The sequence below is a fragment of the Protopterus annectens genome, chromosome 5.part0, assembly GCF_019279795.1.
Source record: "Protopterus annectens isolate FY-2018-M chromosome 5.part0, PAN1.0, whole genome shotgun sequence".
In the NCBI taxonomy this organism is placed as follows: Eukaryota; Metazoa; Chordata; order Ceratodontiformes; family Protopteridae; genus Protopterus; species Protopterus annectens.
Genome location: NC_056735.1, coordinates 1455302570 through 1455329662, shown reverse-complemented (window position 1 = coordinate 1455329662; position 27093 = coordinate 1455302570). Strand labels below are relative to the sequence as shown.

Here is a 27093-nt window from a genome sequence, read left to right as displayed (position 1 = left end):
CTGATATGTGGCTGTTGCTTTAGTTCTCCACACCTGTGGTACCTGTGGTTGAACATCTGAGTATTTAGGCTGAATTTCAGTCTTGAATATTTATATGTAAATAAAGGGCAAGGAGTCATTGGTGTCTCTGGGTTGTGGCTCATATTACTTCCCAGATAAAGTGAAATTATGGTGAATATTTCCGAAAAAAATAAGCCACACCCTGCCTGTTGGAATAAAAATGTCCTCATTAAGTGGGAACATAATGCCAGAGGACAAGAAGTTGGTCAGTTAGCAAAACATAAAACTAATTAAGCAGGCGTACTTCAGACATAAGAGGTAAAGGCATTAGATATACCTCTTCATTTTAGTCTATAACTTAAAAAAGGCAACATAAGCAAAATCTAAAGGCACTTATTTATCTATTGACTACTGAAAGTATAAAAAGCAGGCAAGTAATGCAGTCATCTTTGAGTATCAAAAAATAAGTGATGGATGGAATATAGTTAATAAGGGTTGTAAGCAATGAAACAAAGTAAGGTATAAAAAGAACGTTCATTTGAAGAACAAAATCATGTTAGCAGATCTCCTCCAAACAAGTTTAACAAAAATAGATATAAATCTCATATTCTGTCAGAGACACATTGATATTGTTCAGAGCTCAGGACATTGTTTTAAATACTGCATCCCAGATACTGGCAAACATTTTAGTGCCCTGGCCTTCTTTAAGAGTCATGTCAAAAATGGTTGTGTTGTTTAAGATCAACTAAATAATGTTTCACTACATTAACTGCTGAAAAGCCTGCCCTCGATGCAACATAGTGGTCAATTATCCAAGTCATTAAGGCTGTATTGTAAACCTTGGGTGAATTACTGTATTTTATCCTTTGTTGACAAGGTTAACACCACTAAGCTAGTGGCCTCTTTTCAGGGAATACCTGGGATCATATTTATACTACTACTACTAGGGGAAATTTGGTGAGTATATCAGGGAAACTCTTCCTCCTCTTTTTGGTAGGAGCCATTGGATCTTTTACAGCCACCTGAGATACCACCAACTCAAGCAGATGGGGCCTCGGTAAAGTGTTCATCCAAAGGATAACAAACTCAAGAGTGCAGCACTGCAGACTCAGCAATCAATCAGCTTGGGGTGGGAATAGAACACATAGCCTTTTATACCAAAGGTGAGTGTGCTACCAGTTGGTGCCACTGACACTGCTATATACTGGTCACTAACTCATCTAAGAAAATATGTGGCTTGCTTAAAGAATTAACTGCCTACCTAAATATGGAACCTTTATGTGTGCAGCACTAATGACCATCCTTGCATGAATGTAACACAAGAAAGTAATTAAAAGCAACAAATGGAAGGGTAACTCTTTATATACAAAATAGTACCTTAAGCAGAGTAAAAATGTTTCATGAGTCAGTATACTAGCTTCTTGCAAGGCAAGCAAGCCAAAGAGGAAACTGACATATTACTATGTGGTTATCAATAACGGATAGTGCATTATCATGTAAATATATGTTTATATCCTTAGAAGATGGAATTGTCACAGCAACTTGTATATCTGTGCTCCCAGACCTTGTTATGATTCCAATGTCAGAAAGTATTATAAGAAAATAATTTCATATTTCCTCATTACCTCAGGTAACAGGTATCATTCAAGTGCCCTATTTATATTCTAACCTAATGGTCCAGTAAAGACCTTCATGTCCCCCAGTTCTCCTTAAGGTGCATTGTAAGGCAGATATGCTACTGCGGCTCTGATTGTGTTAATTATAACAACTATAATCTCTGACCTGGACATGTGCACACATGATAAAGGTGGCCTACTTCAGTCACATGCAGGCATAAATGGGTTTACACTTCGTCACTCGGAACAAAGGCAAACTACATCACTGAGCAGTGGAACAGCAATGGTAGTCATGTTTTACAGTGGTAACAAATGGTTAAGCATGGCAGAAGAACACCTAGAAGTTGAAACAAAATGATGATGGTGAGATATTCAAGGACATTAAAGAATGAATTATGCTACTCTGGTAAAGCAACTGACTTGGACTGTCAGTACATGAATAATGTTTCATGTCTTTATGATTTTTCATCTTAAGAGTTATAGTGGTGGTGAGGTTATAAGGGGATAAATAAGAGAATATAGGATAATTCCCATTCCTTAAAGCACTGCAAATAAACTTGTCACTACCTGTATGTAAAAGAGCTATTAAATGTCTTTAACTCCATTGAACACTGTGTACTAAATACATGCACACACTCATATATATATATATATATATATATATATATATATATATATATATATATACATATATATATATATATATATATATATATATATATATATATATATTTACTATCAAAATGCCGCAGTGCATTTGCACGGCTATGAAGTATTCGAACAACATATGTTCGAATACTTCATAGTTCAGCAGGTTATGTGAGCGAACTTTATCATTGCGAATGGACTGTGCATTCGCAATTATAACGTTCGCTCATGTAAGGGGATCGCAGTACAGTGCAGTTAGGGAAATACATCCCTTTCCTCACTGTAGTGCGATCTCGGAGTTGGAATATTAAGTTGGGGGGGTGTGGGGTGCAGGGGGGCTTGCCCCCTGCATAGATGTGAGTGTAGGCTAGTTAGGTAGAGAGCTAAGGGAAGGGTGGGAGTGCTGTTAATTGTTGAACATTTCGACAATTAACAGCTGTTTTCGACATTAGGTGCATATGGAAATGTTCATTTCCGATGTTAAAATTCGAGGTTAGGTACACTTTTTTTTTATTTTTGAATTTTTGATAGTAAACCATATATATATATATATAAAATATATATTTATCTGTATGTGCATTGTGTGCATGTAAATACACACACACACACACACACACACACACACACACACACACACACACACACCACACACACGTACATATAAATATGTATGCACACATTCATATATCTCAGCAAGCCTGCATATATACATACGTGCACACATATGCACATTAAACACTCATATATGTACCGTGTGTGCATGTATTTAAACATATTCACACTAGAAGTACTTATAGATTTTCATTCATGTGTGTAAGTGTGCGCACGTGTGTGTATATACATTTGTATGACTAATATTAAGTTATCCCTCTGATGAAGGTAATTCTGGCCTCAGTGGATTGTCCAGTTTTCATTACCCTGCAAAAATAAGTATGTTACACGCTTATGATAAAAGTTAAGGAGTGGCTTAAGTGTCAGACTTCAACAGATACTTTCAGTTTGGAAACTTTCAGCTAGTAACCTAACCTATCAAAAGGGATAGCCCCACCTTCCCCAAATCATTCAGTTTTGCAAAGTGTTCGGAGGCTGAGTAGAAGACATGAATCAGCAGTGCGATTTAGACCCATGTTGTGCGACTACTACTTATCTAGTTAGAGAGACATCACTGCTTTTATAGTAAACAGATAGTTCCATTTTCTTTACATTGCTGGTTCCAGTACTGGACAGGGAACACTCACGAATTACTGCTGCATTTCAGCTGTCCATTACTGGGGAAGTAGCACACCCTGGTTAAACAATAATCATTGTCCCTGTTTATCTGCACTCATAAGGACATTCTAGTACTATGTTTAGTGATGCACTAAATTTCTAATGAAATGAAGGTTTATGTTTTTTTTCATTATGCCTTACCACTTCAAATTGTTATATCCCATCTTACAGGTCTAATACAGTTGCTCCTTCTTTCTTCTTCTGACCACCTATACGATGCTTTATGTCTAGCCTGTCACATGCAGTGACGACCTGCTCTTACTGCTTTTTCAGTTTTGTGTTTCTTGATTTGTTTTTTTGAAAATTATAGCCCGAGGATGAAATATGTTTTGGAGTTGGTGGTATATTACTGAATACTTAATATACTGTGCCTCCCAAAGGTTCACTTGGCAGATTTTGCAGTGGAATGTGCCTATAGTTTTGATAAGAAAGCTATCACTTTGGTCCATCATGTGGAAATAACAAACTTCGTTAGGCTCTTGGTGATTTTGCCTAAAATGTTTGCCCTCTCTCTTGTAAATACTCGATTCCTTGTAAACCACTAAGGATTAACAATCTGGGAATAATGCCACGCATTAAAGTTACATAATAATTCACAAAATGGAAATTTGTGCAAAACACGTTGTTCTATTAACTTCCCAGCTGGATTACACTAATATTTATAAAATTGTCCCCGATTTTATACCTTTGTCCGTCGATACTTTTGGCTTAGTCTACGATTCTTGAACGAGTAAATAGAGCTATCTTTGGGTGTGAATTTAGGAAACGTTAACATAAGCTTCATGTACAGATCACTTAAAAACGTATCTTGTGCCATTATAAAAGCAAGTAGGCTTGCAAATTGCTTGCCTCTGCAAAAGCAGACTGCGGTAATTAAAACCAACGTTCACAGTCAAATCCAAGGGAAAGCCAGCAGCCACTCTAGATTACTGGCAAGTGGCAACTCCCAGCCAAACATACAAAACTTGTGCTGCGATGAGGCGCGTAAGGGAAATATTTGTTTTCTCAAGGACATGGGGAAAAGCTTAGCCTGTCGTTTTAAAATCAGGGCAATTGCGCAATACCGGCTTCTCTTTCCGTAATATATCTGAATCAGAAATTCATTATAACAGCATGCACCGCAGCAAATGCCACACAATCTATGCCCTTACACGTGTTTCAAAGCACCGTTCACCTGAATTTACTAAAGCACTTTGATACTAAAAGTTGTTTTCTCCCTGTTGCTCCAAGTCAAAAGTGGTTACATTTACACTACACACCAGGAGGTACCACTGGCATTTTCCAAACAAGTTCAAAACAACTTACCGCACTCTCGGATTTCCCAAACAGGACCAGTAGGAGAGCAGTTAACGGTAACAGGAGCGCCTGCATGGTCAGTAGGATGCTAGCGCCGGTCAGCTAAACATGAGGACCAGGTTGTAGCTATACAAAAACTGGGGACGTTAGCCCAGGTCTTTTCTCCTCTATAGACTTCGTTCTTTCTAGTCTGTTGTTAGAGATTCCTACTGTGATCTCTTCAATAGCGTTCGCTATCTGTCCTTGTTCTGAGCTTTAGCAAGAATCCCAGCTTTCAGTCCAAGGTCTCCACCCCTCTCGGACCCTCCCCGGTATTTACCGCCCCCCATCCTCCCCCCCAAAAACACAACGGCACATCTTAACAGATCTGAGGTCCTCATTTCACCAAACACGTTGGACTGATACCGTTTTACTCTGTTTTAGTACTGTCGGGGGTGTCCACGGGTTGCAGCACAGTCCTCTTTACAAATTGTGCGTACGAACGAAATCCTTTCGGGGTACCTCTGCGCGCACGGCGCAATACTTTAGGGTACGTAGTGGGAAACTACTGCCTAGTACCCCAGCTTTAAGGTATGAATATTTTCTAACTTACATTGCTTCATAGTTTTGGGATGATGGCATGTTGGTTAAGTGAATGAAGAACAATAGCCAGAGGCAAAGATGTGTGTGATCGGTGTGTTCTGTTCCAAAAATATCTACGTATCTTGATATTTATAATGGAGTGAAGATATGTGTTCCTTTTAATTGAAGCCAGTCACTTCTGCAAGTCACCGCTAAACAAAACTTAACTTGCTTGGAAAAAGGTTTCTGTCTGGCGTAATTCAAAACGTCCACGTTGGCTGGATGGCAGTGAAACTTCACTGCTTTTAGTCTATGCATTTGTAGTACTCAGGCATGGGGAGTTGACATAAGAGAATAGTTTCAACGTTTTTATAGATGAAGATACAGCTGTGAGTGTGAGCTTGTAGCTTTCCAAATGGACATCGCCATGGCCATCCTGATCATGCTTAAAACAGTTGCACTGGAAGTTACCTACACGACTTGTGGTTATTTTTAAACATTCTTTTTCTTTGTTTCTGCAGGCTGTCATCCTTTGCTCCGCTACTACTGTGACTTTTATTATTTTGGGAGACGAGCTTGTTATATAGATGGGCTTCAGGAAGGGTCCCTTTCCATAGGTAAACATTTTAATGGGATCCCCAAGTAACCTTCTTTAACTGGGTAAGGTGCCGCAAACAGCTGCCAAGTGCCACATAAAGTAGTTCAATCATTCAAGTTTGAAGGTGGATGTTGCCTATCGGGTGTATAATTTTCACGTTATTTCATTATTGACTATATAAACGTATTGAAACGTAGCGCATTTTGCCCCCCCCCCCTTTAAGTGACACTTCATTTATTTTGCACGTTTTTTCTTCTTTTTATGCAGCGCTTTGACGAGAGTTGCCCTTTGGACATGGCTTATTGACTGCCAACAGTTATCCTAAAGTTGCAAACTGAGAAGGCAGACGAAGATGACACTTTCTAGTGGCAGCCGCGCCACATGGTATCTCCACATGTGAGTAACTCGTTATTAACTCACTTCTGATTAAACCATTTTCATCCATTATCTGCAGTGTACAGAAACTGAGTGAAATTCAAAGCTGTTATATTCATGACAACCTAGTTTCCCTGCAGTTGTTTTGGAAAAATATTGCTTAATCCTAATCCAAACATTTGCTTATACTGAAGATAATTTCTGCATTTAAGAAATTATTCACCAAGATTTTTGCATTTACAGTAACTTTTTTTTCTTTTCTCTCACTCATGTTCTTTCTCTTTTTACCCAGAGTTTTGTTATTGGATTCCCTCCTGTTACTTGCTTTTTTGACTGATGTTGCTCTGGCAGTAAGTAGTCTATTATTATTATTGTTATTATTATTATTACTATGTATTATTTAGTTCCCACATTAATTTGATGTCTTAAGATTATGTAAACACATGCTTCAATATATCGTTTGAAGCAGTAACATGAAATATGTCACCACATGGCTCTACAATTGAATAGAGCAAAAAAATGTCTGTAGAAGCACAAATGTACATCAAAGCATGTTCTGAAAGTTTGATCCCTTCCCTGGTGTTATAAATACTTCATTCTCTGGAAGGCTTAATGTGGGTAGGCTCTTCAAGGGACAACACTCCCTAAACCACTCCCATAAGCTTGACAAATAACCTCACAGCAAAAATACAGTCCTTCTGAATGTGTTACAGTTCACGCCATATTTTTTATCTTTGTAGTCCAAGAAATCTGGACAAATCCAACAAAAATGGGGAGGGGGGGGGGGCAAAGGCCATAAAATAGCGACAGATTTGAAATATTGCTCTTATAAACTTAGAAAATTGCTAGAAGAACAGGTTTTTCATTAGCATTCATTTTCTGAAAACATGAAGTCTGAAACTCAAATGTCTGTCATTATTTAATGACTTCAGTCCTCAGTGCCAGAAAAAACAAACATTTTATAAAGGACAGACCAAAAACAAAAGACAAAAATCTGGACATTCTGAATAAATCTGGATAGCTGAGAGGCATGGACCACTCTGCCATCACAAAACTTCCAGGTGCGGGATAACACAGTGGAAAATAAAGTATTTAGACTTTAAAGAGACCTTGAATAGCAAGACGGGAAACCAAGTTCTTCATATTTAACTATTCCTAGTTTACAGACCTAGGGACAGGGTTTTATTATGTTATTTCACAAGACCTTTTCAGATTAATTTATTAGTGATGTTTGTAAACTCATTAACATGCCCATCTTCAGATTTGCAGCGTTTTATCATTGTCTGTGCATGGTAATTAAACCTCTTGGTATCTGGTTAAAACAATGTAACTCTTAGTTAAGAGACCAACAATACAATTGAGGTAAATTTAGCTGCTCATCTAGTGAGTGGAAGACTCCCTGGGATTCAGAAATGATTACTGTGATGAGGAAGCCCTAAACTCTGAAGGCTTCTTCATTGCATAATGATGTTCCAGTTAAGACACTGGTCCCCTGCTACGGTTTTCTTTTGGCAGGGGCCATAACTTGGGGAGAGCAGCCTCACTGGGGAAGCTGCACTCTAATGCAACAGTCTCGGGAGTGGTTAATGCTTATTAGCCACGTGTTAGTCTTTGGAAATCAGCTCCAGATTATGTTGTTGGAGTGATAAAGAGAATCACTTTGTTACTTAATCTATGAAGGAAAAAGGAATGCCATCGTTTTGTGGCATTCACCTATTCACTCTTATGGGAGTAGTCAGGGTACGGGTAAGTAAAGCAGAGTGTATGTGTGTGTGTGTGTGTGTGTGTGTGTGTGTGTGTGTGTGTTCATGTGTGCACGTGTGTGTGTGTGTGTGTGTGTGTGTGTGTGTGTGTGTGTGTGTGTGTGTGTGTGTGTGTCTGTGGTTAGACATGTGGTGCATGCCAGTAGGGGCATGCATGTGGCTGAGCACATATATGTGTGTGTTGGTGAGAGCATACAAGTGTGAGGATGACTGTTTATGTGAACAAGTGTTTGGAAATTTGTTTTTCATTGACTGGATTAATGTGTATGTGGGATGGTACGGTATCTGGGAATGTGCACATGTTTCTGAATGCATACGTGTGTGTGTGTTTGTGTGTGTGTGTGTGTCTGTGTGTGTGTGTGTGTGTGTGTGTGTGTGTGTGTGTGTGTGTGTGTGCGCTTGCGTGTGTGTGTTTATGCAGGGGATACCTACACTACCAAGATGCATGCGCTAGTAGAGAGAGTGAGAGAACAGTAGCACAGTCAGGTCTGATAGTACAGTGTTCGATTCAGAGTTAATGAGCCACTGATGTGGTCTTCCTCTGTGACAGAGAACAGTAACACAGTCAGGTCTGATAGTACACTGTTAGATTCAGAGCCATGGTAATGAGCCACTAACATGGTGTTCCTCTCTGTGGCTTTACCATGTTTCTGACCTGGATATTCTTTCCTTTGCACTAACTGACCAGCATACATCGGTCAATAAGTGCAGTTGCATTGAATCTAACTGAATCCTGGTCAATATGTCTTATGGTATTTATTCTGAGGCTGGATTCCTAAATAGAATTAACATCATGAATTATTCCCAGTTAAGTATCTTCCCCACTAGGGGGGGTGGAAATGTACTGGATTTAATATTAAATAATGCCCTTATTTTAGTTATTAAAATGCAAGCACTGTAATCTCTGAGGAAGCCTGACAGTTTAGGCAAACAACTTACAATACCAGGTATTTTTGTATTGTACTCACAAGTAGATATTTATGATTACAAAACTGTATACCAAAAACGTTGGATGCCTATAGGGAACACAGACTGCCTTCTTATTTGTCAGTCTGCTCTCTTAGTGGATTGATGCAGTTAAAGAACATCTTGGTAACCTAGAAAAGGTTTGGATTTAGAAAATATAACTTAACAACTGTGATTATCAGGCCACCCTGGTAGAATAAATGCCTGAAGCTCTTAATCTAAAAAAACATAAGCACTATCTAAGTATAAGTATAATAACTTAAAAAGGCAGATGTTGCTGTGAAAGCAAAATTTTAAGAACAACTCAACAAACAAAATGACAAGAAAAGCTTATCTTAATATCTCGACTCGCTTCAAATGTGCACAATACAGTAGGCTCCATTTTCATGATCTGGTAGTGGAGCCTAGGGGAGAATGTTAGTTTTTGCAACATTAGATGTAAACCAGGCTTGCATGCTACATTGTGTGACATGAAATTCAGTAGATGTCAGTTGTCCAGTTATAGGTAATGACAATGGTCAGGATTCAGAAAAGTTATCATTGCCAGACATGTTTGAGCAATGCTGTATGGTGATAATCAGAGATTCAGAACAGAAGCGTGATAAAGCAGTGATGAACAAAACCTCATTAGTGACTCATCATGTCTCTAAATCAGACACTGTGCTGTTAGACTTAACCATGTTAGTGCTACCCCCACCCCATGTGACCCAGTTGCATGGGCACCTTCAAGCACACAAATACACAAATATGTACACACGGGTCTACTTCATTTGATCAAAAGACCATTTGACCTAAGCCCATTTGATCAAAATTTCATTTGATCGAAAACTAGTATTCAAGGCATAAAACTGGGATTTGTCCCACTCCCCAATGTCGTGCGACCCTGGAGTTGGTATATAAAGTTAGGGGGGTGGGGGGGTGGAGGGCGAAGCCTCCCACCTAGTTTCCTTGAAAAGAAGAAAATAACACAAACAGTACAGATTGTAAACGAAAATAGGTGGGGGGCTTCGCCCCTCACACCCCCCAATGTGGGGGGCTGCATCCCCCACACCCCGCTAACTATATATACCAACTCCAGGGTCGCATGACATTGGGGATGGGGACAAATCCCTATTTGCCTTAAATACTGTTTTTCGATCAAATGAAATTTCGATCAAATGGATTTAGGTCAAATGGTCTTTCGATAAAATGAAGTAGACCCGTATACACACCTGCAATCATTCCCCACAAACACATATATACACATACAGCTCTCACACACTTACACACACACACACACACACACACACACACACACACACACACACACACACACACACACAAAAACACATGCCCACACACTACACATGCATTACACACAGCTTTGCAGTACTTACTCTGATGGTGCTACCCGTTATGATCAATCTGTTGAAGTTAATGGGTATTTATCATAAAAGACGGATTAACATTTTGTGTTTCTCTCCACAAATAGTGAGGTAGAGCTATTCTCTAACTTGCTGAAATGCGTGGTTCAGATACCATGAATATTTCTGGAAGAAAACACATGGCTAATTAACATAACACAATCCGTACCGCCGCCTACTGCATTTGCATGCAGTTTCACCAGCAAGAATGCTGTTTATGCTGTGGGGCAGTGACTTTGTACCACTGTAGTGGTACAGGGGTTTATAAATCATTCCAGCCTAAAGTATTGTGCAGTCCTGCTGTGAATGGGATTTTTCAATGTGTTAGGTGTTTCTGTATCCCAATACATATCTCTGCAGCATTAAAAAAGATGAATAACATTCCAACATGGGACCAGATAATAATTCTAGATTCTTATTTCTTGTTATAAAACATGTTTGGCATATCTTTATTTCATTATCACCAGGAGGAGTAATGCCAAATTTCAAGTTAGCCAATCTAATCCCGTTTCATAAAGCGTGATATGTGGACCACATTTAGAATTGTTATAATATTAGTCTGATCTCTGTTCCATGCAAGTGTTTCGAAAGATGTTTGTTACTCTCGTTGATGACATTGTAAAAGTATTCCTTAGCAAATGACACTGCTTAGCATGGCTTTTTTGTTGGCTAGATTAACTCTAACATGCTTAAATGTTTTTTTTTGTCATTATGTACTCTTGATACAGAGTTACTAGTCATAATTGTATACTTAGACATAGCCAAGGCCCTTGATTCATTGCCTCATGATGTTACCATTAATGGTGTAATATTTATTTATTTAATTTTGTATTTATTTCCTGGGAAAGTCTGACTGGTTGGATCTCCTTTTCATTTGAGGCCTGGGGTGAAAAGCTTCAGTAGCGACAACAACATCGTCATTTTAGATAGTGCAGTTTTTAAAACAAAATAACAAAATTAACGTATACAATTTCAATAGTGGAGTACATTGGAGACTAGCTAGCCAATGCATTGATGAATAGTGTTATTTAATCATTTATTTTGGGTCAGAATGGTTCAAGGTGGTTCTTGAGGCTTGATCCTGGGACCCTTATTGGTGAAGTTGTCTTTTCACTTCTTCCTACAACTTGTAATTGTAGGTTGTCTAAATGCACTTATGATTTTAGGACTAAGACTGTGGGCTTTTCAAAGCATGATGTTAGTACATTGAATATTTGCTTTAATCAGATACAGTTTTAGCTAATGGGCAAGGGGCTTGGAGTATGTATTCAGAAGTGTAAATTTATTTGTATCGGCAGTTGTACTCAGGATCTGCAAATGAAGCATAGCAATTGTACTATTTATATAAATAAATAAAAAAGGACCTAGATTACCAGTAACTTGAGCTTCAAAGAAAATGCAACATTAGTACATAGTAAAGCAATATGGGTGTGCTTTATGTTTAAAACCTTCTTTTTCAGGGAATTCTCTGTGCTTCTCAATATTTATAAGACCTATATCAGAGTATGACTCATATTTCTCATGCTACAGGAAAACTGACTTATAGCAACTTGAACTGGTAGAAAGGAATTTTACAATACATATCCTTGCTTTTAGAGAAACAGATTAAATCTCAAGGTTTCACTGTTGAAACCTGTACCATATGTTTTATCTTTATGTAACAAGAAGGTCATGTCTGGTTTATATGGCCTTTAACTCCAAGATTGTAAGAATAACCCTGGGATTAGAATGAAAGGTTTCCTAAAAACAATAGAAATAATGCAGCCGTGTTTGACATTCCACTGTGTATCTGAAATGTGCAAAATGTTTCCTTTTTTCTGTCACAATTTATTTCATTGTTTTGAAACTCTTTTCTATTATATGTTAAGAAACCACAATCCTTAGCAGTCTTTAAAAATTAGATTCCTGGATTGGTAGAAGAGTAAACAATTCAAGGGCAGTGTTGTTGATATGCTCCAGAGAGGGTGGAATGAAGGTCAGCAGGACTAAGACAGAATATATGTGTGTGAATGAGAGGGAGGACAAAGGAATGTTGAGAATGAAGGGAGTAGAGCTGGAGCAGGTGGATGAGTTCAAATACATGGATCAGCAGTTCAGAGTAATGGTGAGTGTGGAAGAGAGGTGAAGAAGAGAGACTGCAGGCAAGGTGGAGTGGGTGGATAAAAGTGTCAGGAGAGATTTTTGACAGACGGGTACCAGTCAGAGTGAAAGGGAAGGTCTACAAGATAGTAGTATGACCAGCTATGTTATTTGGGTTGGAGAAGGTAGCACTGACAAAAATACATGAGTCAGAGCTGGATGTGGCAGAGCTTCGAGCTTCTTAATTCTTCCATCCTTTCTGGTATAAACACTGTGTCTGCAAAGGGCTATGCTTGTATTTACCAGGCTGTGGATAGTGATTCATTACTGGAACTAAGCAGAAATTCCTTAAGATTCCAAGAGCAGAATAAGTTATTTCTTACACTTATTTTATTGAATTGCATTTCTGTAAAGCTTATACTTGTGCTATACTGTTAATCTACTACATTTTGCACTGTTATACAGCTTTTTTTTTACAGTTTCACTGCATTTCTGTGCTGTTTATACTGTTTTAACTGTATTTTTCATTGCTATATGTTGTTTCATTACTCTAATTGCATGTTTACTGAATCACTTAACTGTAAACTGCTTATTTATACTAAGAGTTGTATTTTCTGTTTGTGAGTGTGCTATCTATGCTTTTCTGTGTATTTCTTTTGAGGTTTCTGAGCTCTAGTCAGGTATCATATAACTGATTTGTTTGCAGTTAAAAGCATTCTCTAGAGTCTCCTTGCTCCTTTATCTGTTTAAAACATTCATTTAGTGGCTACAGCTAGTAGCTGTAATAGTTTCCCACCCTTCATATTGTTGTCTTGTTCTTATACTTGGTGGCTTTGCAGTTGCCTGCCCGTACTGTATATTTGATCTGGGACACTCCTCCCAGTCTAGTGTCATTAGTTAATTCTACCTAATAGCAAGAGAATATTAGAGAAGGCCAACCCACTTAGATTCTTAACCTTGAATTATCTTCTGTTCCAGCTTTCTCATTTTCCACTTTACAAAAAAAAAATTCTAAGCTTGTTTCACCCCTTTCCTGTTACTAGTCTAGTCCAGATACAGATTTGCTATATCCAGGACTGTTTGTAAGCTCCTGAGCCCCCCACCCCCAAAGCCTGTCTGTGTAGAAGGGAAGCCTGCTAGTTTATCAGTGGGAGTGGTAAGCACTAGGTAACCTATCTACCGCATAAGGAGTGGTTTCTGGCCCAGAAATTGTAGTTATTGGCCAATTGAGCAGTTTTTCATCTCTCTCAACTTCCTGATTTAAAAATCCCACATTTGCACTTGTTTCCCCCTTTCTGGTGACTAGTCTAGTCTGGATATAGATTTGCTGTATCCAAGACAGTTTGTAAGCTGTTGAACTGAAAAAAAAAGTAACAACAGTGCACTATGCTGTAAGAAAGCTGATAAGTCAAGCACTGTGAAATTCTTTTACCTAAAACTTGGAGCCGATGTCTAGAGGGAGGCATTCTGCCTATTGCTTTGAGGCCAGAGTTATTCGCTAGAATTTACATGTATACTTTCTTTTATTGCTCTGGCTTCCTGACCAGCAGCAAGATCAAAAGGACTATTAACCTCTGAGTTTCTGTTAGCCTGGGAATCAGAAAGAAATGAAGTAATCTGAAATGAATCAGTGGTACTGTGTTATCAATTTAAGGACAGAAAGAATGAGGGCATTTGACCATTTGTCTTCAGAACATCCAACATCACCAGCACTGTCTTGCTGTATATGTAAGTTTATTTTAGAACTGTGTTTTCTCTTAGATATACCTAGGAACTAGGAAGATTAGATTAGTCTTTTTTCTGTATTGATCTCAGAACTTTTGAACTGTATTATTTTAAGTATTTCTCTGTGAGCACTGTGTAGTAAGAAGTATTGTTTTGTGCTTTTATTATTTATTATTAAATATTTTTAAACCTTTCAACTGTGGCTGTTTTGTGTAGAGATAATTTAAGTTCTAAGAGTTCATTGCATGTATTTAGTGATACTGGCCAAGCCACTCCAATAAGCCTTGACTGTTCAGTTGCACTTACCATTTGGATAATACTATTGCATAGTAATAATTGGACACCCTTTGTTAAGGACCTTTTTAGTAGCTGATAAATATTAGTGTGTGGTGTCAAGTGGTACTACCGTATAGTCTGGGTATAACGGGCACAGCTGGAGAACCTGTGCCAGCCTTCCCCAGGAGTGTCTGTGTGGTTGTATATAACTCTTATCTCAAAGTGTGTGTGTGTCAGCTACTTGGGCAGGGATGCAAAGCACTGGTTGGACAGAGAGGGTGCTGGAGGTTTTAGTTTGCCCAAGAGGTTTTAGTTTCCCCACTGGACCCTATAGCTGTGCCAGTGGGGAGTCTTATAGGGGACCTTGAGAGGAAGGGAGAAACCAGCCCCAGACTGACTGTGATCTCTGTGTGCTCTTAGGGGAAATTGTACTTTACTGTGTGTGTATTTATTATCCTTTCCCTATATGGATGCCCCTCACTGGTGTTAGTGGTGAGGATTGAGGCTCTTTGATTGCTGGGCCAGTGCACGGACATCATACCTGTAACTAGTCTAGTCCAGATACAGATTTGCTGTATCCAGAACTGTTTGTTAGCTCCTGAGCCGCCCACCCCAAGACTTTCTGTGTTGGAGGGAAGCCTTCTAGCTTATCAGTGGGAGTGGTCTGCACTAGGTAGCCTATCTACCACATACTAGTGGTTTCTGGCCCAGAAATTGTATTTATTGGCCAGTTGGGCAGTTTTTTCATCTCTCTCAACTTTTTGATTTAAAAGCCTGCATTTGCACATGTTCCCCCCTTTCTTGTAGCTAGTCTAGTCCAGATACAGATTTGCTGTATCCAGGACTGTTTGCAAGCTTCTAAGCCCCCCAAGCCTTTCTGTGTTGGAGGGAAGCCTTCTAGGTTATCAGTGGGAGTAGTAAGCACTAGGTAGACTATCTACCCCAAAAGGAGTGGTTTACGGCTCAGAAATTGTAGTTTATTGGCTGTTTGGACAGTTTTTCCATCTCTCTCAACTTTCCGGTTTAAAATACCACATTTGCATTTGTTTCCTGCCTTTCCTGTAACTTGTCTAGTGCCGATACAGACTTGCTGTATCCAGGACTGTTTGTAAGCTTCTGAGTGGTGCCAGAGTCTGATCTTCAATTTTTCCCTTAGATCTACTAGTTCTCTTCTCTCCTCTCCTCCACTTATACTAGCTTATTAGTCTAGCACTTTACCAGACTTCTTGTATCAATTATTGTAGCACACAAAAGTGCTACCAACACTAACCGTTCTACAAGGAGACAGATCCAGTACTTATTGTTAATGCCCACCCCTCCAGGCATGTCTAAAGGTCAGTTCCCTATGCTTTCTCCTATTAACCTGAACTTGGGCATCCTGAGGCAACGTAGCATCTGCCTCATGTACACCGACAACCCACTCCTCTTACCTTCCAACACTCAGACTTGCGAGAGATGCACTTATATATCCAAATTGGAAGTCACTCCAGCCAAGACTGGAATAGCTGGTCAAGAGGAGAAGGTCAACACTTGCACCACACCACATGAAAAATTAGCCCTCCAGAAGACTCACCAGCACTGCCTTCACATAAAAACACAAACCACATACCCACCTTCGCGGAGGCTGTCAATAAAAATCTACCCAAGCAGCAGAGACCTCCAAGGTAGAAACACACTCGACCACCACAACGCAACACTAATCGCAAGGCACATAACTCTACTAAACAGTGTGCCACTCAATCAAAACCCCTAAGCCAAAACAGCATGCCCAACACATTAGTCATAGGTGACTCGATAGTGAGGTACACTGATGTCCCACTCACTAGGTTGAAGAAAGAGAAAGTAACAGTCAGCTGTCCATCAGGTGCCAGGATCCACCACATAACACATGCACTCAGGTCCTTCAACAACAGGTACAAATATGACTGTCATTGCACATGTGAGTGTGAATAACCTGAGATGTACCTCCCTGGACTACATAAAAAGACACATGAAGAAGCTCTCAGATTATGTAGCCCAGGCGGGTATGTCCCTAGCCCTGAGCAGCATCCTACCATCACCCAGAATGATACTACAGTGCAAGCAGAAAATGATTGATTTCAACAATTGGCTAACTTTCTCATGTCATTCTAAGGGGATCCAGTAACTGGCTGCCTGGGCTGACATGATTGACAGACCTCGATGCTTTGCCAGAGATGGCTTGCATCTGTCACCCCTGGGCTTCTGGATACTGGCCAAGGCTCTGCCACCCCTATAGTCCCTTTTTTTTAGGCGGTGTTCCAAAGACCAAATTACCACCGTAACAGCTACAAACAAATGCAATTTGAGTTTAATGCTGATCAACACTACAAGTCTAAATCTCAAAATGCACTTGCTTTTTTTTTTAAAACAAGTTTATTGTTTTTAACATACAAAATAAATATCATAACAATTTTATACAAGTAATTAAAATAGAAATGGTTATAACATTCAATAACATAACCAAAGTATTTACAAAGACATCCACTACAATCAAATCAATTAATTAAACTAAAATACCATGCTATTGAAGCTAAGATTTTTTTAACAGATTTTGTAAAGTATCCCATATAATATAGTAAGATGTTTTTCTAGTAGTTCTTGATTTTATTGTCATCAATTCCATATGGCACACTACAGTCATAACATTTTTAAATTCATTAAACGAAGGAGGAGTATCTGAAATCCAATTTCTGGTTATTATTTTTCTAGCCACTGCTAGAATAGACCATAACAAGGGAAGCTTAACCTTTTTAACACTTTGAGGAACAGGAGTGTTGAATAATATAAGAGATTTAGAAATAATGAAATTATCTGTAAAAAGAGCCTGCAAAAAATCATTGATTGACTTCCAATATTCTTTCAATTTTATACAGTCATAAAACATATGTGCCCAATCAGCATTAATTTGTACATTACATCTTTTACATAAATTATCTTTATTATTTATTTTATTCATCATTAAAGGTGTATAAAAGGATCTATGTAAAAATTTCCAAGTAAAATGTCTCCAATTAATGGAAGAAGTAGTTTTATAAGCAGATTCCAATATATATTGTTTATCTTGTTGATTTGGTGATTCACCATTAATGGAAGTGAAATAATTCCAATAGGTATCTACACTGTAATAAGTTTCTTCTCTGATAATTTTATGTATGTATGAAAGCTTACCTTTATCAGAAACTTTATGTTGTAAATTTAATATCAAGTAATCAATCAGTATTGGAATAGATTATTTAACTGTTATAGACATTAAATCAATTTTATTAATAAGATGTTGTCTAAAGGTCTGAACTTCTAACCAACAAGTTTCTCTCAGATCAAATTCTTGTTTTAAGAAGTCTAAATGTTTAACTTTATTATCAGATAGCAACTGATACCAGTACTTTAGATCATTTTCTGTGACTAAATGAGTTCTTTCAGAAGTGGATGACAAAAGCATACCTTGTGTATACATTAAAATGCACTTGCTTGAAGCACTCCTTAAAATGGAGAACATCGACAGTTGTGCTGTAACAGAGACCTGGTTCAAGGCTGCAGAAAGTACACTACCAGGCTATAACTCATTCTAGACCTTTCGGCCCCAGATCTTGGACCGAAGCTCCAAAGGCAGTGGTGTTTCCATATTCATAAAGGATGTGTACACCTCCAGACTGGTAGCCCATCATAATGCATTAGAGATACTTCAGGTGCAGTTAACATTGGGTAAGACAGCGATTCAGGTCGTAGCCTGCTATATGTTCCCAACCATGTCCCAAGACTCGCACTCCACATTCCTAAGCACCCAGGAGAATATTAGGGTCCAACCTAACACTCTCTTACTTGGTGACTTCAACTACTTCTCCATTAACTGGGTAAACTACTGATGTACCAATACACTTGCCCAACGTTTCCTGGAGTTCATTAATTCCAATGCCCTGGACCCCTGCTAGAGGTAGCAACATCCTTGACCTGGTCAGTACTAACATGGGCGACCGTTGCTCTACACCAATAGTCACCTCCTCCCTGGTTAGATCCGACCACAAACTAATCACCTTGGAAATCCACATCGCTCCCACCACCCCCCTGCAAAGGTAACCACCATGAAAAACTTCTTCAAAGCTAACTTTGAGCTCCTAAAAACAGAGGTGGCTAACTTCATGGCACCCATGCAAATGGACAATAGTTGTGTGACCGCAGAATCATACACCAATGCACTCTACGAACACGTACACAAATGCATGGATCTCGCTATACCTAATAGGACCAAGACACTCTCCTCCAAAAAAAGGAAGTCAATCTGGTGATCCCCTGCCATAAACAAACTGTACAACAGAAGGAGGAAACTGATGCGGAATAAGGTGAAGTCCCAAGACTGGAAAAACTCCCTTATCAGCCTCAACAAAAAGTTGAGATCGATCCCTCATCAAATCCTCTAAAGTTAGCTATGAAAACAGAACTGTAGCAGATAGCAAAGACAACCACAATGCCTTCTATATTTATGTAAAGAATCCTCACAGCAATACCCAGACTTGCTCTGAGCTATTGCACAATGGTACCTCCTGTACTGAGGCAACAGATATTGCCAGTATACTGGCCGAAAGATTCAGTGCCAACCTTACCCCTCTCTCCCCTACAAAAGACCAATCACAATACCAGTAGGATGTCAGGCACCCAGTATTACTGCTACACAGGTTAAAACAGCACTGTCCAAGGCCAATACAGCTTCTGTGGGACCTGACAATATCCCTGGTTGTGTTCTACATTAACTGCAGGGTGAACTGGCACCTCACCTGTGTGCTCTGTTCAATCACAGCCTCACCTCAGGCTTTGTCCCTACTAATGGCGCATTGCTACAGTCATCCCTCTCAACAAAGGAGGAGTGACTACAGACCCTGGGAACTATTGCCCCATTAGCCTGATGAGTCTGATATGCAAAGCTATGGCACGCATCACCATGGACCTAATAAACAAGGATATAGGGAATCTCCAAACTCTTGTTCCCACACAGTTTGGTTTTGTGAAGGGTAGGTCATCCCTGCTCAAGTTGGTTGACTTCTTTGAGTCAGTCACCAGAGCTGTGGATGAAGGCAAGGTGGTTCATACAGTCTACCTTGATCTGGCCAAGCCTTTTGATATGATTCCACACTCAGGAATCATAGAAAAACTCACTAAGCTTGGTATCAACCCCTGTATCACTAGGTGGGTTGCAAACTGGTTCATAGGTAGAACCCACAGTGTGAAAGTAGCAGACTCCAAGTCAGACTGCCAACTAGTCATGACTGGAGTCCCACAGGGTTCAGTCCTGGGTCCACTCCTGTTTGGTATCTACTTCTCTGAAGTCCAGGCCAACACGAAGGGACTCTGGCTGAAAAAGTTCTCAGACGATTGCAAGTTGGGAGCTATTATTAATTCCCCAAGTGATGTTGACATCCTACAGAATGGCCTCACTGAGACCAACGACTGGTGTCAGAACCACGGCCTTAAGCGCAAAACCAAAAAATGTGTCGTCTTCCCCTTTGAGAAAAACACGGTTCCCATGAATTACCACATTGATGGTAGTCCACTGAACACAGAAGGCATTATAAGAGATCTGGGAACACAGGTTGACAGCAACCTCTCTTTTGATCACCACTTTGCCACTGTGGTCAGAAAGTCCTTCTATGTGGCACATCTCATTACTAAGGGTTTTGCATCCAGGAAGAAAGAGGTCATTGTCTCCCTCTACTCTTCCCTCATTAGGCCAGTCATCAAGTACAATGCCCTATTTGGCATGTACCTCACTAGACACCTGCAACAACTGGAAAGGGCGCAAAAGTACCTCACAAAGTGGATCATAGGCCTTAAACACTTGTCCTATATGGAAAAACTAAAAAAACTCCAACTATTCTCTGTCTCATATCGCCTACTTAGAGGCGGTCTCTGCTTGACTTACAAAGTCATGTCTGACCCAACTCTTGTTAGAAATGCTACATCTAAAGAAATCCCAGTCCCTCCACACCACATGCTCCAGAGACCTCAACCTCATTACCACAATTAACAGAACATGCTGGAGAGACAGGTCCATAACCTAGAGACTGCCCATGCTATGGAACAGACTTCCCATACATGTGAAGCAGAGCACCTTGCTGACCCTCTTCAAGAGAAATCTTGATGAGTGGATGGGAAACAGAAAATGCACCCCGGGGATAACTCCAGTGGCTCTACTCGACAAAGGCACTGGGAACTAAGGTCAGGTGGCACTATGCCAGGGTAATTCTATGGCTAGGCCTTTAAATGCCCCAGGGCCATTAGCCTAGTACACACCTATGAACCTATGAACCTATAAAGATGTTAAGATATGCACTGAGTGTGACAAGGATGGACAGGATTAGAAATGAGTATATTAGTGGGTCAACTCAGGTTGTACAGTTTGGAGACAGAGCCAGATATGCGAGATTGCGTTTGTTTGGACATGTGCTGAGGAGGGATGCTGGGTATATTGGGAGAAGGATGCTAAGGATGGAGATGCCAGGTAAGAGGAAAAGAGGAAGGCCTAAGATAAGGTTTATGGATGTGGTGAGAGAGGACATGCAGGTGGTTGGTCTGACAGAGCAAGATGCAGAGGACAGGAAGAAATGGAAACAGGTGATCTGCTGTGGCGACCCCTAATGGGAACAGCCAAAAGAAAAAATAAGTTGTCTGAGTTTCACTATGGCCTACGGACTTGAAAGCAAGAACCTGCTCAAAATTAAGCTGTACACATCTATGAAAGTGATTCTTTTTTAGGGGTAGACAAGATAAGTAATATTTATTTGTAACTGTTGCCTGGTCATATTATTCATTCATTGTAAAGACCATGCGATCTCAGAAATACACACAGTGCTGCAGACTGCACAAGTGCCATTCCCTGTTCCTATCATTTCATATTCTCCACAGCCTAGTGATGAGGGTGCTGAGACATGTACGCAGACAAATATCATAGGAATAAACTGCTGTAATCGGTCATATGCAGTTTCTGCAGTATCTGTTATGTCAAAGCATAGATTTTTCAGACTTGTGAAATCCACATTCTTAAAATTTCCCCAATTCCATGACATTCAAATGATGTTAACTCATGCTTTTGCTACTGGACTGATAGTTCATTTACAAGTAAGTTAAATTAAGTTTCAATTTGTTGTTTCTTCAATCCTGTGTTTTGCATAGTATTGGTGGAGGAATATACAATTCAATGATATTATTGTCTGGGTTCCACACTGACCCATCTGTATTTAAGTGCAACTTGAACCAATGGATGGGTAATCAGAAATTCATTCCTGGTTTAGTGCATATGTCTCTGATGGACAGAGGCACTCAGAAAATCACCCTCTATACAAGTCAAATTTGTGGGTCACATTTGGGTTTGCAGGTTTTTAAGGGCCCTAGTGGTCATTAACCTAGTATATTTATTTATTTTACATTTGTTGACCGGGATAGTACAACTAGAATCATGTCCATTTTCAGCGGAGGCGCGGGGAGAAAAGCTCCAAGACAGACAGTTACAGTTAAAAACAGTTATAAACAATGTAGACATTTTACATATTTGATATATACAAAGAATGTAAAAGCAAAAGCTTGTATATACCTTTGAAACTATTTAACTTGGTTTATTTTTATTCTGCTACCAAAATAGGCATGTGAGAATAATACATTTTATTTATATATTTATTGACATTTGTTTACTGAGAAAGTCCGACTGGGTAGGAAACCTGAGGAGAAAAGCTCCAAAGTATTACAAAACATTTTAAAAATAATAATTTTACAATCTTTAAAAAAAATACAAAAAATACTGTTTAAATAATTATACCAAGCTAGATATAATATGAAAACATCGGTTAAGAATAGATACAAGTTATATGACAACAGTTTAATAGAGAAATTTTATCCAGTTTATAGAAAAAATAAAGGTGAGTTAGTATAGTACAAAAGGAACTGTAATACAAAGTGAGAGAAAACCAGGTTTATGGTATATTTAGAGGGAAAGCCAAAGAGGAAGTGAATGAAGAAGGAAGAGTAAGGAGATGTAACGTAAGAATTGGTATTTATTCACATTTGGGGATACTGTTTATCCTGGTGTTGGGCAAGAACAGAGCCAGCTTTTGGGTAGGAAGTCTTTCAGAATAGCATTGATGGATGTGAGGGAAGGTATTGACCTGATGGATAGAGATACAAAGTTCTAGGTCTTAGGTACATGGTAAGAGTACAGACAATGCCCAACAGAGTCGATAGGCTTGTGGACATACAGGAGTTTTTGTTCACTAGATTGTAATAACCAACTTTTTGAACATAGTTGTGTAGAATGTTATTTAGTGTTTAGTGGACTATCAAATGGATTCTGGATAATTTTATAAGTGGTAAGAAGCTGCGTATATGGTAGTTGATGAAGTAGTTCTAACCAGTTTAGACCTTTTAATGCTATACAGTGGTGGGTGCTGAAAGTGGTATTTGCTGCAACTTTAGCAACTTTGCTGTTACATTGTTCAAGTTTTGATTTCTGTGCACTGAAAGTTAGTAAGGATGGGATTCATAATTTCATAGTTATTAGGAGATTACTAAGCTAATGGCTTAAGGGCTCCTACAAGCCTAGCCAATATAACCCGATTTTACCCAATATATGGCAAGGATGGCATGGAAGGGGCAACAGGATGGCATGGATTATTGCCTGTGCATTGAGTATCTTACAGATTGCCCCGGTCCATAAGGGACATACGCACTACTCCAGGTGTGAATTTGCAATTCCCCATCCATTGATCCAAATTGCATTTGAAGAGGGCCAGTGAAGGGCTCTGCTTAATGTGAATAGTAAGCCTGTTTCAAAGAAGGGGCAATCTCTGGTACATATATCTGTCTCTCCAGCATGTTTTGTTTAAATTGCTGACTAAGTTTAGATCCCTAGATTGGTAACCCACAGGCTTTATGACTTGTGGATGTGTAGCAGCTCCAGCAGGGCTGGATTTGTGAATGTCTTGTAGGTCACAAATAAAAACAAAGCATGCTTCCAAAGGATAAAGAAACCAAAACTGCAACAACAAATCCACAGGTGGTGTGACCTTGTATTTTAGATATTTAATGTTTGGTCTTTTTAATTCATGGTTCTGATGAAGTCAGTTTTGATGAAAGTGCTTAACCATCTTTTTATATTTGTTGAATAAATGTGTTTTATATTGGGACTCTGAGACTTATTGGTCACACCACCAGTGGATTTGTTGTTGCTGACTTGTAGGTCAGGCATAGGTCACCTCTTAATAGTCAGCAGGAGACAGAGTAAGGAGATAGGGCTTTTAGTCTCTCCAAATAGTTCATGTTGTTTACACCCTGTATTTTTTTCTGAAGAACCTCTGAGATCACTCCAGCTGCTGTAAGTGCCTAGAAAAAAGTTTATGCCAAATGGTGCACTGTACTTGATTACTGGTCTAATGAGGGCTGAGTACAGTGGGACTATAATTTCCTTGGATCTAGATACCACAGCTTTACTTATACGTTGTGCCACATAAAAGGATTTCTTCACCCCTGTGGACACATGGCGGCCAAAGATCAGGCTACTATCTGTGTGCATAGATCTCTCACCTCTGAGTCTACTCTGAGAGGGGGTGCTGTTGGTGTTGTAATTTGCAGGCATATTTGGCTTTCCATGGGGTATGATAATGCATTTTATTTGCATTTAGTTTTAGGCCATGGTTCTGGCACCAGTCATTTGTCTGATCTAGACCCTCCTGAAAGAGATCTGCATCACTGGGGTATTCAATGATTGCCCCCAGCTTGCAGTCATCAGCAAACTTTGTCATCCAGAGGCCTTCCACATTTGCCTTGACTTCACCAAAGTATATTCCAAACAGGAGTAGTCCCAGTACTGAGCCCTGTGACACACCACTAGTAACTGACCTCTTGCTGGATCTGGATTTACCCACTTTAACCACATGTGACCTGTCCATGAGACAATTGGTGACATAGAGATTTATGCCCAGTTTTTTTTTAATAATACCTGAGTGGGGAATTAATCAAATGCCTTGGCCAGATTGAGGCAGGCTGTATGTACTGTTTTACCCTCATCCATGGCCTTAGTGACTGTCTCAAAGAAATCCACCAGAGTTTGTAGGCTTGACCTGCCCTTGACAAAGCTGAATTGGGTTGGGTTAAGCGTTTGGAGGTCTCCTATGTCATTATTTATCAGGTCCATGATTATTCTTTCCATTTTCTGCCCATGCTCTGGAATAGACTTCCCGTACATGTCAAGCAGAGCACCTCACTGGCCCTCTTCAAGAGAAGTCTTGATGAGTGGATGGGAAATAGAAAGTTCATACCAGGGATTACTCCAGTGGCTCTACTTGACAGAGGCACTGGGAACTAACATCGGGCGGCACAATGCCAGAGCACTTCTATGGGCTAGGCTTGTAAAGGGTCCAGGGCCATTAGCCTAGTACACACCTGTGAACTTATGAACCATGGCCTTACATATAAGACTAGTCAAACTTATGGGTCGGTAATTTCCTTGGTCAGTGGATGGTTCCCCTTTATGGAGAGGGATGACTGCTGCTATCCTCCACTCAATCGGGACAAAGCCAGTCCAGATTCTGTGGTTAAATAGAGATCCTAATGGGCCTGATAAGTCCTGATTTAAGCTGTTTAACAGGCAACCTGGTATATTGTCAGGCTCCACTGAAGCCATGTTTTTAGCTTTAGAAAACACAGTGGCAACCTGTTCTTTGGTGAGAACTGGGGGCAAACCTCTCAACCTGTTAATGCCAGAAATCTGGACAAAGCCTAAAATAATGGAGGGACAAAGACCCAAAAATAGGGACAGATTTTAAATATTGCTGTTATAAACTTGGAAAGTTGTGAGAATAACAGGATTTGTGTTATCATACATTTTTCTAAAGGATATGAAGTCTGAAATTCAAATTATGTCATTGCTTAGAGACTTCAATCCTCAGTCATTTGGCAGGAAAATCACAAATTTTATGAGAAACAGACCAATAATATGAGGCAAAAATCTGGACAGTCTGCAAACATTTGGACAGTTGAGAGGTATGACTGGTGGTTATGCGAATGTGAAATCTGAGCTGAATTTTTCAGCCAGCAGATTTGCTATGTCTTGCAGATGAGTATAGGCGATGCCATCTACAATTAATTCCACACATTATTGAGTAATACCCTTAAGATGGTGAACATAACTGAAAAATGCCTTATAGTTATCCTTGGATTTGGAGGCTATTTTTATCTCAAAGTCTGCTTTCAGAGACTTGACTAGTTAGTTGATTCACTTTTGACTAATGAGGCATTTATTGCTCTTGTTGAATTCCCTCTTAGTTCTCAACAGGATTTTCTTTCTTTTGTTGTACAACTTATTAATACCAGGAGTCCATCAGTGTTGCTTGTTTTTGTGGTTTGACCTGGGTTTATTTTGGTCTGGTACTGCTGTTTCTATGCAATTGTTTATATGGTTCCACAGGGCTTTTTGTGTATGCCTATGCATAGGTTTCAGTGTTTTCTGGATTTGAGAGAGCTTGAAAACTAGCTTTACCATCCCTTAATAGGGAATAATTTATGGTAGAGAAGTTCTTAAAGTTTTGGGGGTTAGTTGGGGGTACTAGGTTTGCCTTTATTTCAAGGGGACTGCTCCGTTATCTGATCTTAACAGTGAGGACATAACACTGGGGGCATTGGGTGCAGCACTCTCCCATATCTCTGAGTACCAGATATAGGATATTTGTTCCACTAGTGGGAGTGCAGACTAGCTGCTCCAATACATTTGAATTTACAAAGTCGAGAAGCGTGGGGAGAAGAAAAGTAATGGTAAGTGTAGCTTTAGTTGTGCCGCTGAGAAAGCTTTTGGCTCTGTAAAGAATCCTAAGTTTTTCATGAGTTTTTCTTATGCAATTTTGTATATGCAGGTTGAATTATATTATCAAGACAGAGGACTTTAAATTTAGTTTTTTCATGGAAAACGTATTTGGGGAAAAAGTAGTAGTTTGATTTTTTTAGTGTTAACCATGAACTGCGAGTTACAAAGCCATGTTTCAGTTGCTGTTAAAGCTTCCTTAGTGATTTTTGGGAGGTGTGCCATTTTACCAGATGTGCAAATGAGTGAGGAGAAATCTGCGTACTGTACTAGTGAGGCATGTTGTGTGGATTGCAAAGGATGTTGGTCAGTGAGAATGTTAAAAAAGAGGAAATCAAGGACAGAGCCTTGTGGTAAGTGGGAGGTGTGGGGAGAGGTGGATTTACCATTTGGTTTTTACCATTTGGCATTTACAAAATGGTGGATACCATTTTACTGACTGATACCTATTAGATAGGTAGCTATTCAACCACAGAAGGCTGGGCTGAGAGAAAAACCATGTCAAAGGCTTTAGACAACTCTAAAAATAAAGAGGAGTCTAGTTTGCTGTTATCTATAGGTTTATTGACAGTATCTATATAGGTTAGAAGTGCAGTGTTAGTACTATGGGAAGGATAGAAGCCATGTTGTGAGAGGGATGGAAGTTCTTCCTGCAGGAGACAGT

The 27093-nt window shown here is 39.5% G+C and overlaps 2 protein-coding genes across 2 annotated transcripts in view; one reads left to right on the top strand and one right to left on the bottom strand.

The window, feature by feature from the left end:
• Positions 1 to 5043, bottom strand: part of COL4A1 (collagen type IV alpha 1 chain) — a 1084337-nt gene extending 1079294 nt beyond the window's left edge. The window contains exon 1 of the mRNA XM_044071271.1: positions 4839 to 5043. Within this exon, the coding sequence (XP_043927206.1) occupies positions 4839 to 4904 (66 nt within the window). The 5' untranslated portion in view covers positions 4905 to 5043. The remainder of the gene's footprint in view (positions 1 to 4838) is intronic.
• A 48-nt stretch (positions 5044 to 5091) lies between these two features.
• The window catches only part of COL4A2 (collagen type IV alpha 2 chain), a 1470466-nt gene continuing 1448464 nt past the window's right edge, over positions 5092 to 27093 (top strand). Inside the window, exons 1-3 of the mRNA XM_044071270.1 lie at positions 5092 to 5399; positions 6256 to 6384; positions 6656 to 6713. Coding sequence (XP_043927205.1) covers positions 6341 to 6384; positions 6656 to 6713 — 102 coding nt within the window. The 5' untranslated portion in view covers positions 5092 to 5399; positions 6256 to 6340. The remainder of the gene's footprint in view (positions 5400 to 6255; positions 6385 to 6655; positions 6714 to 27093) is intronic.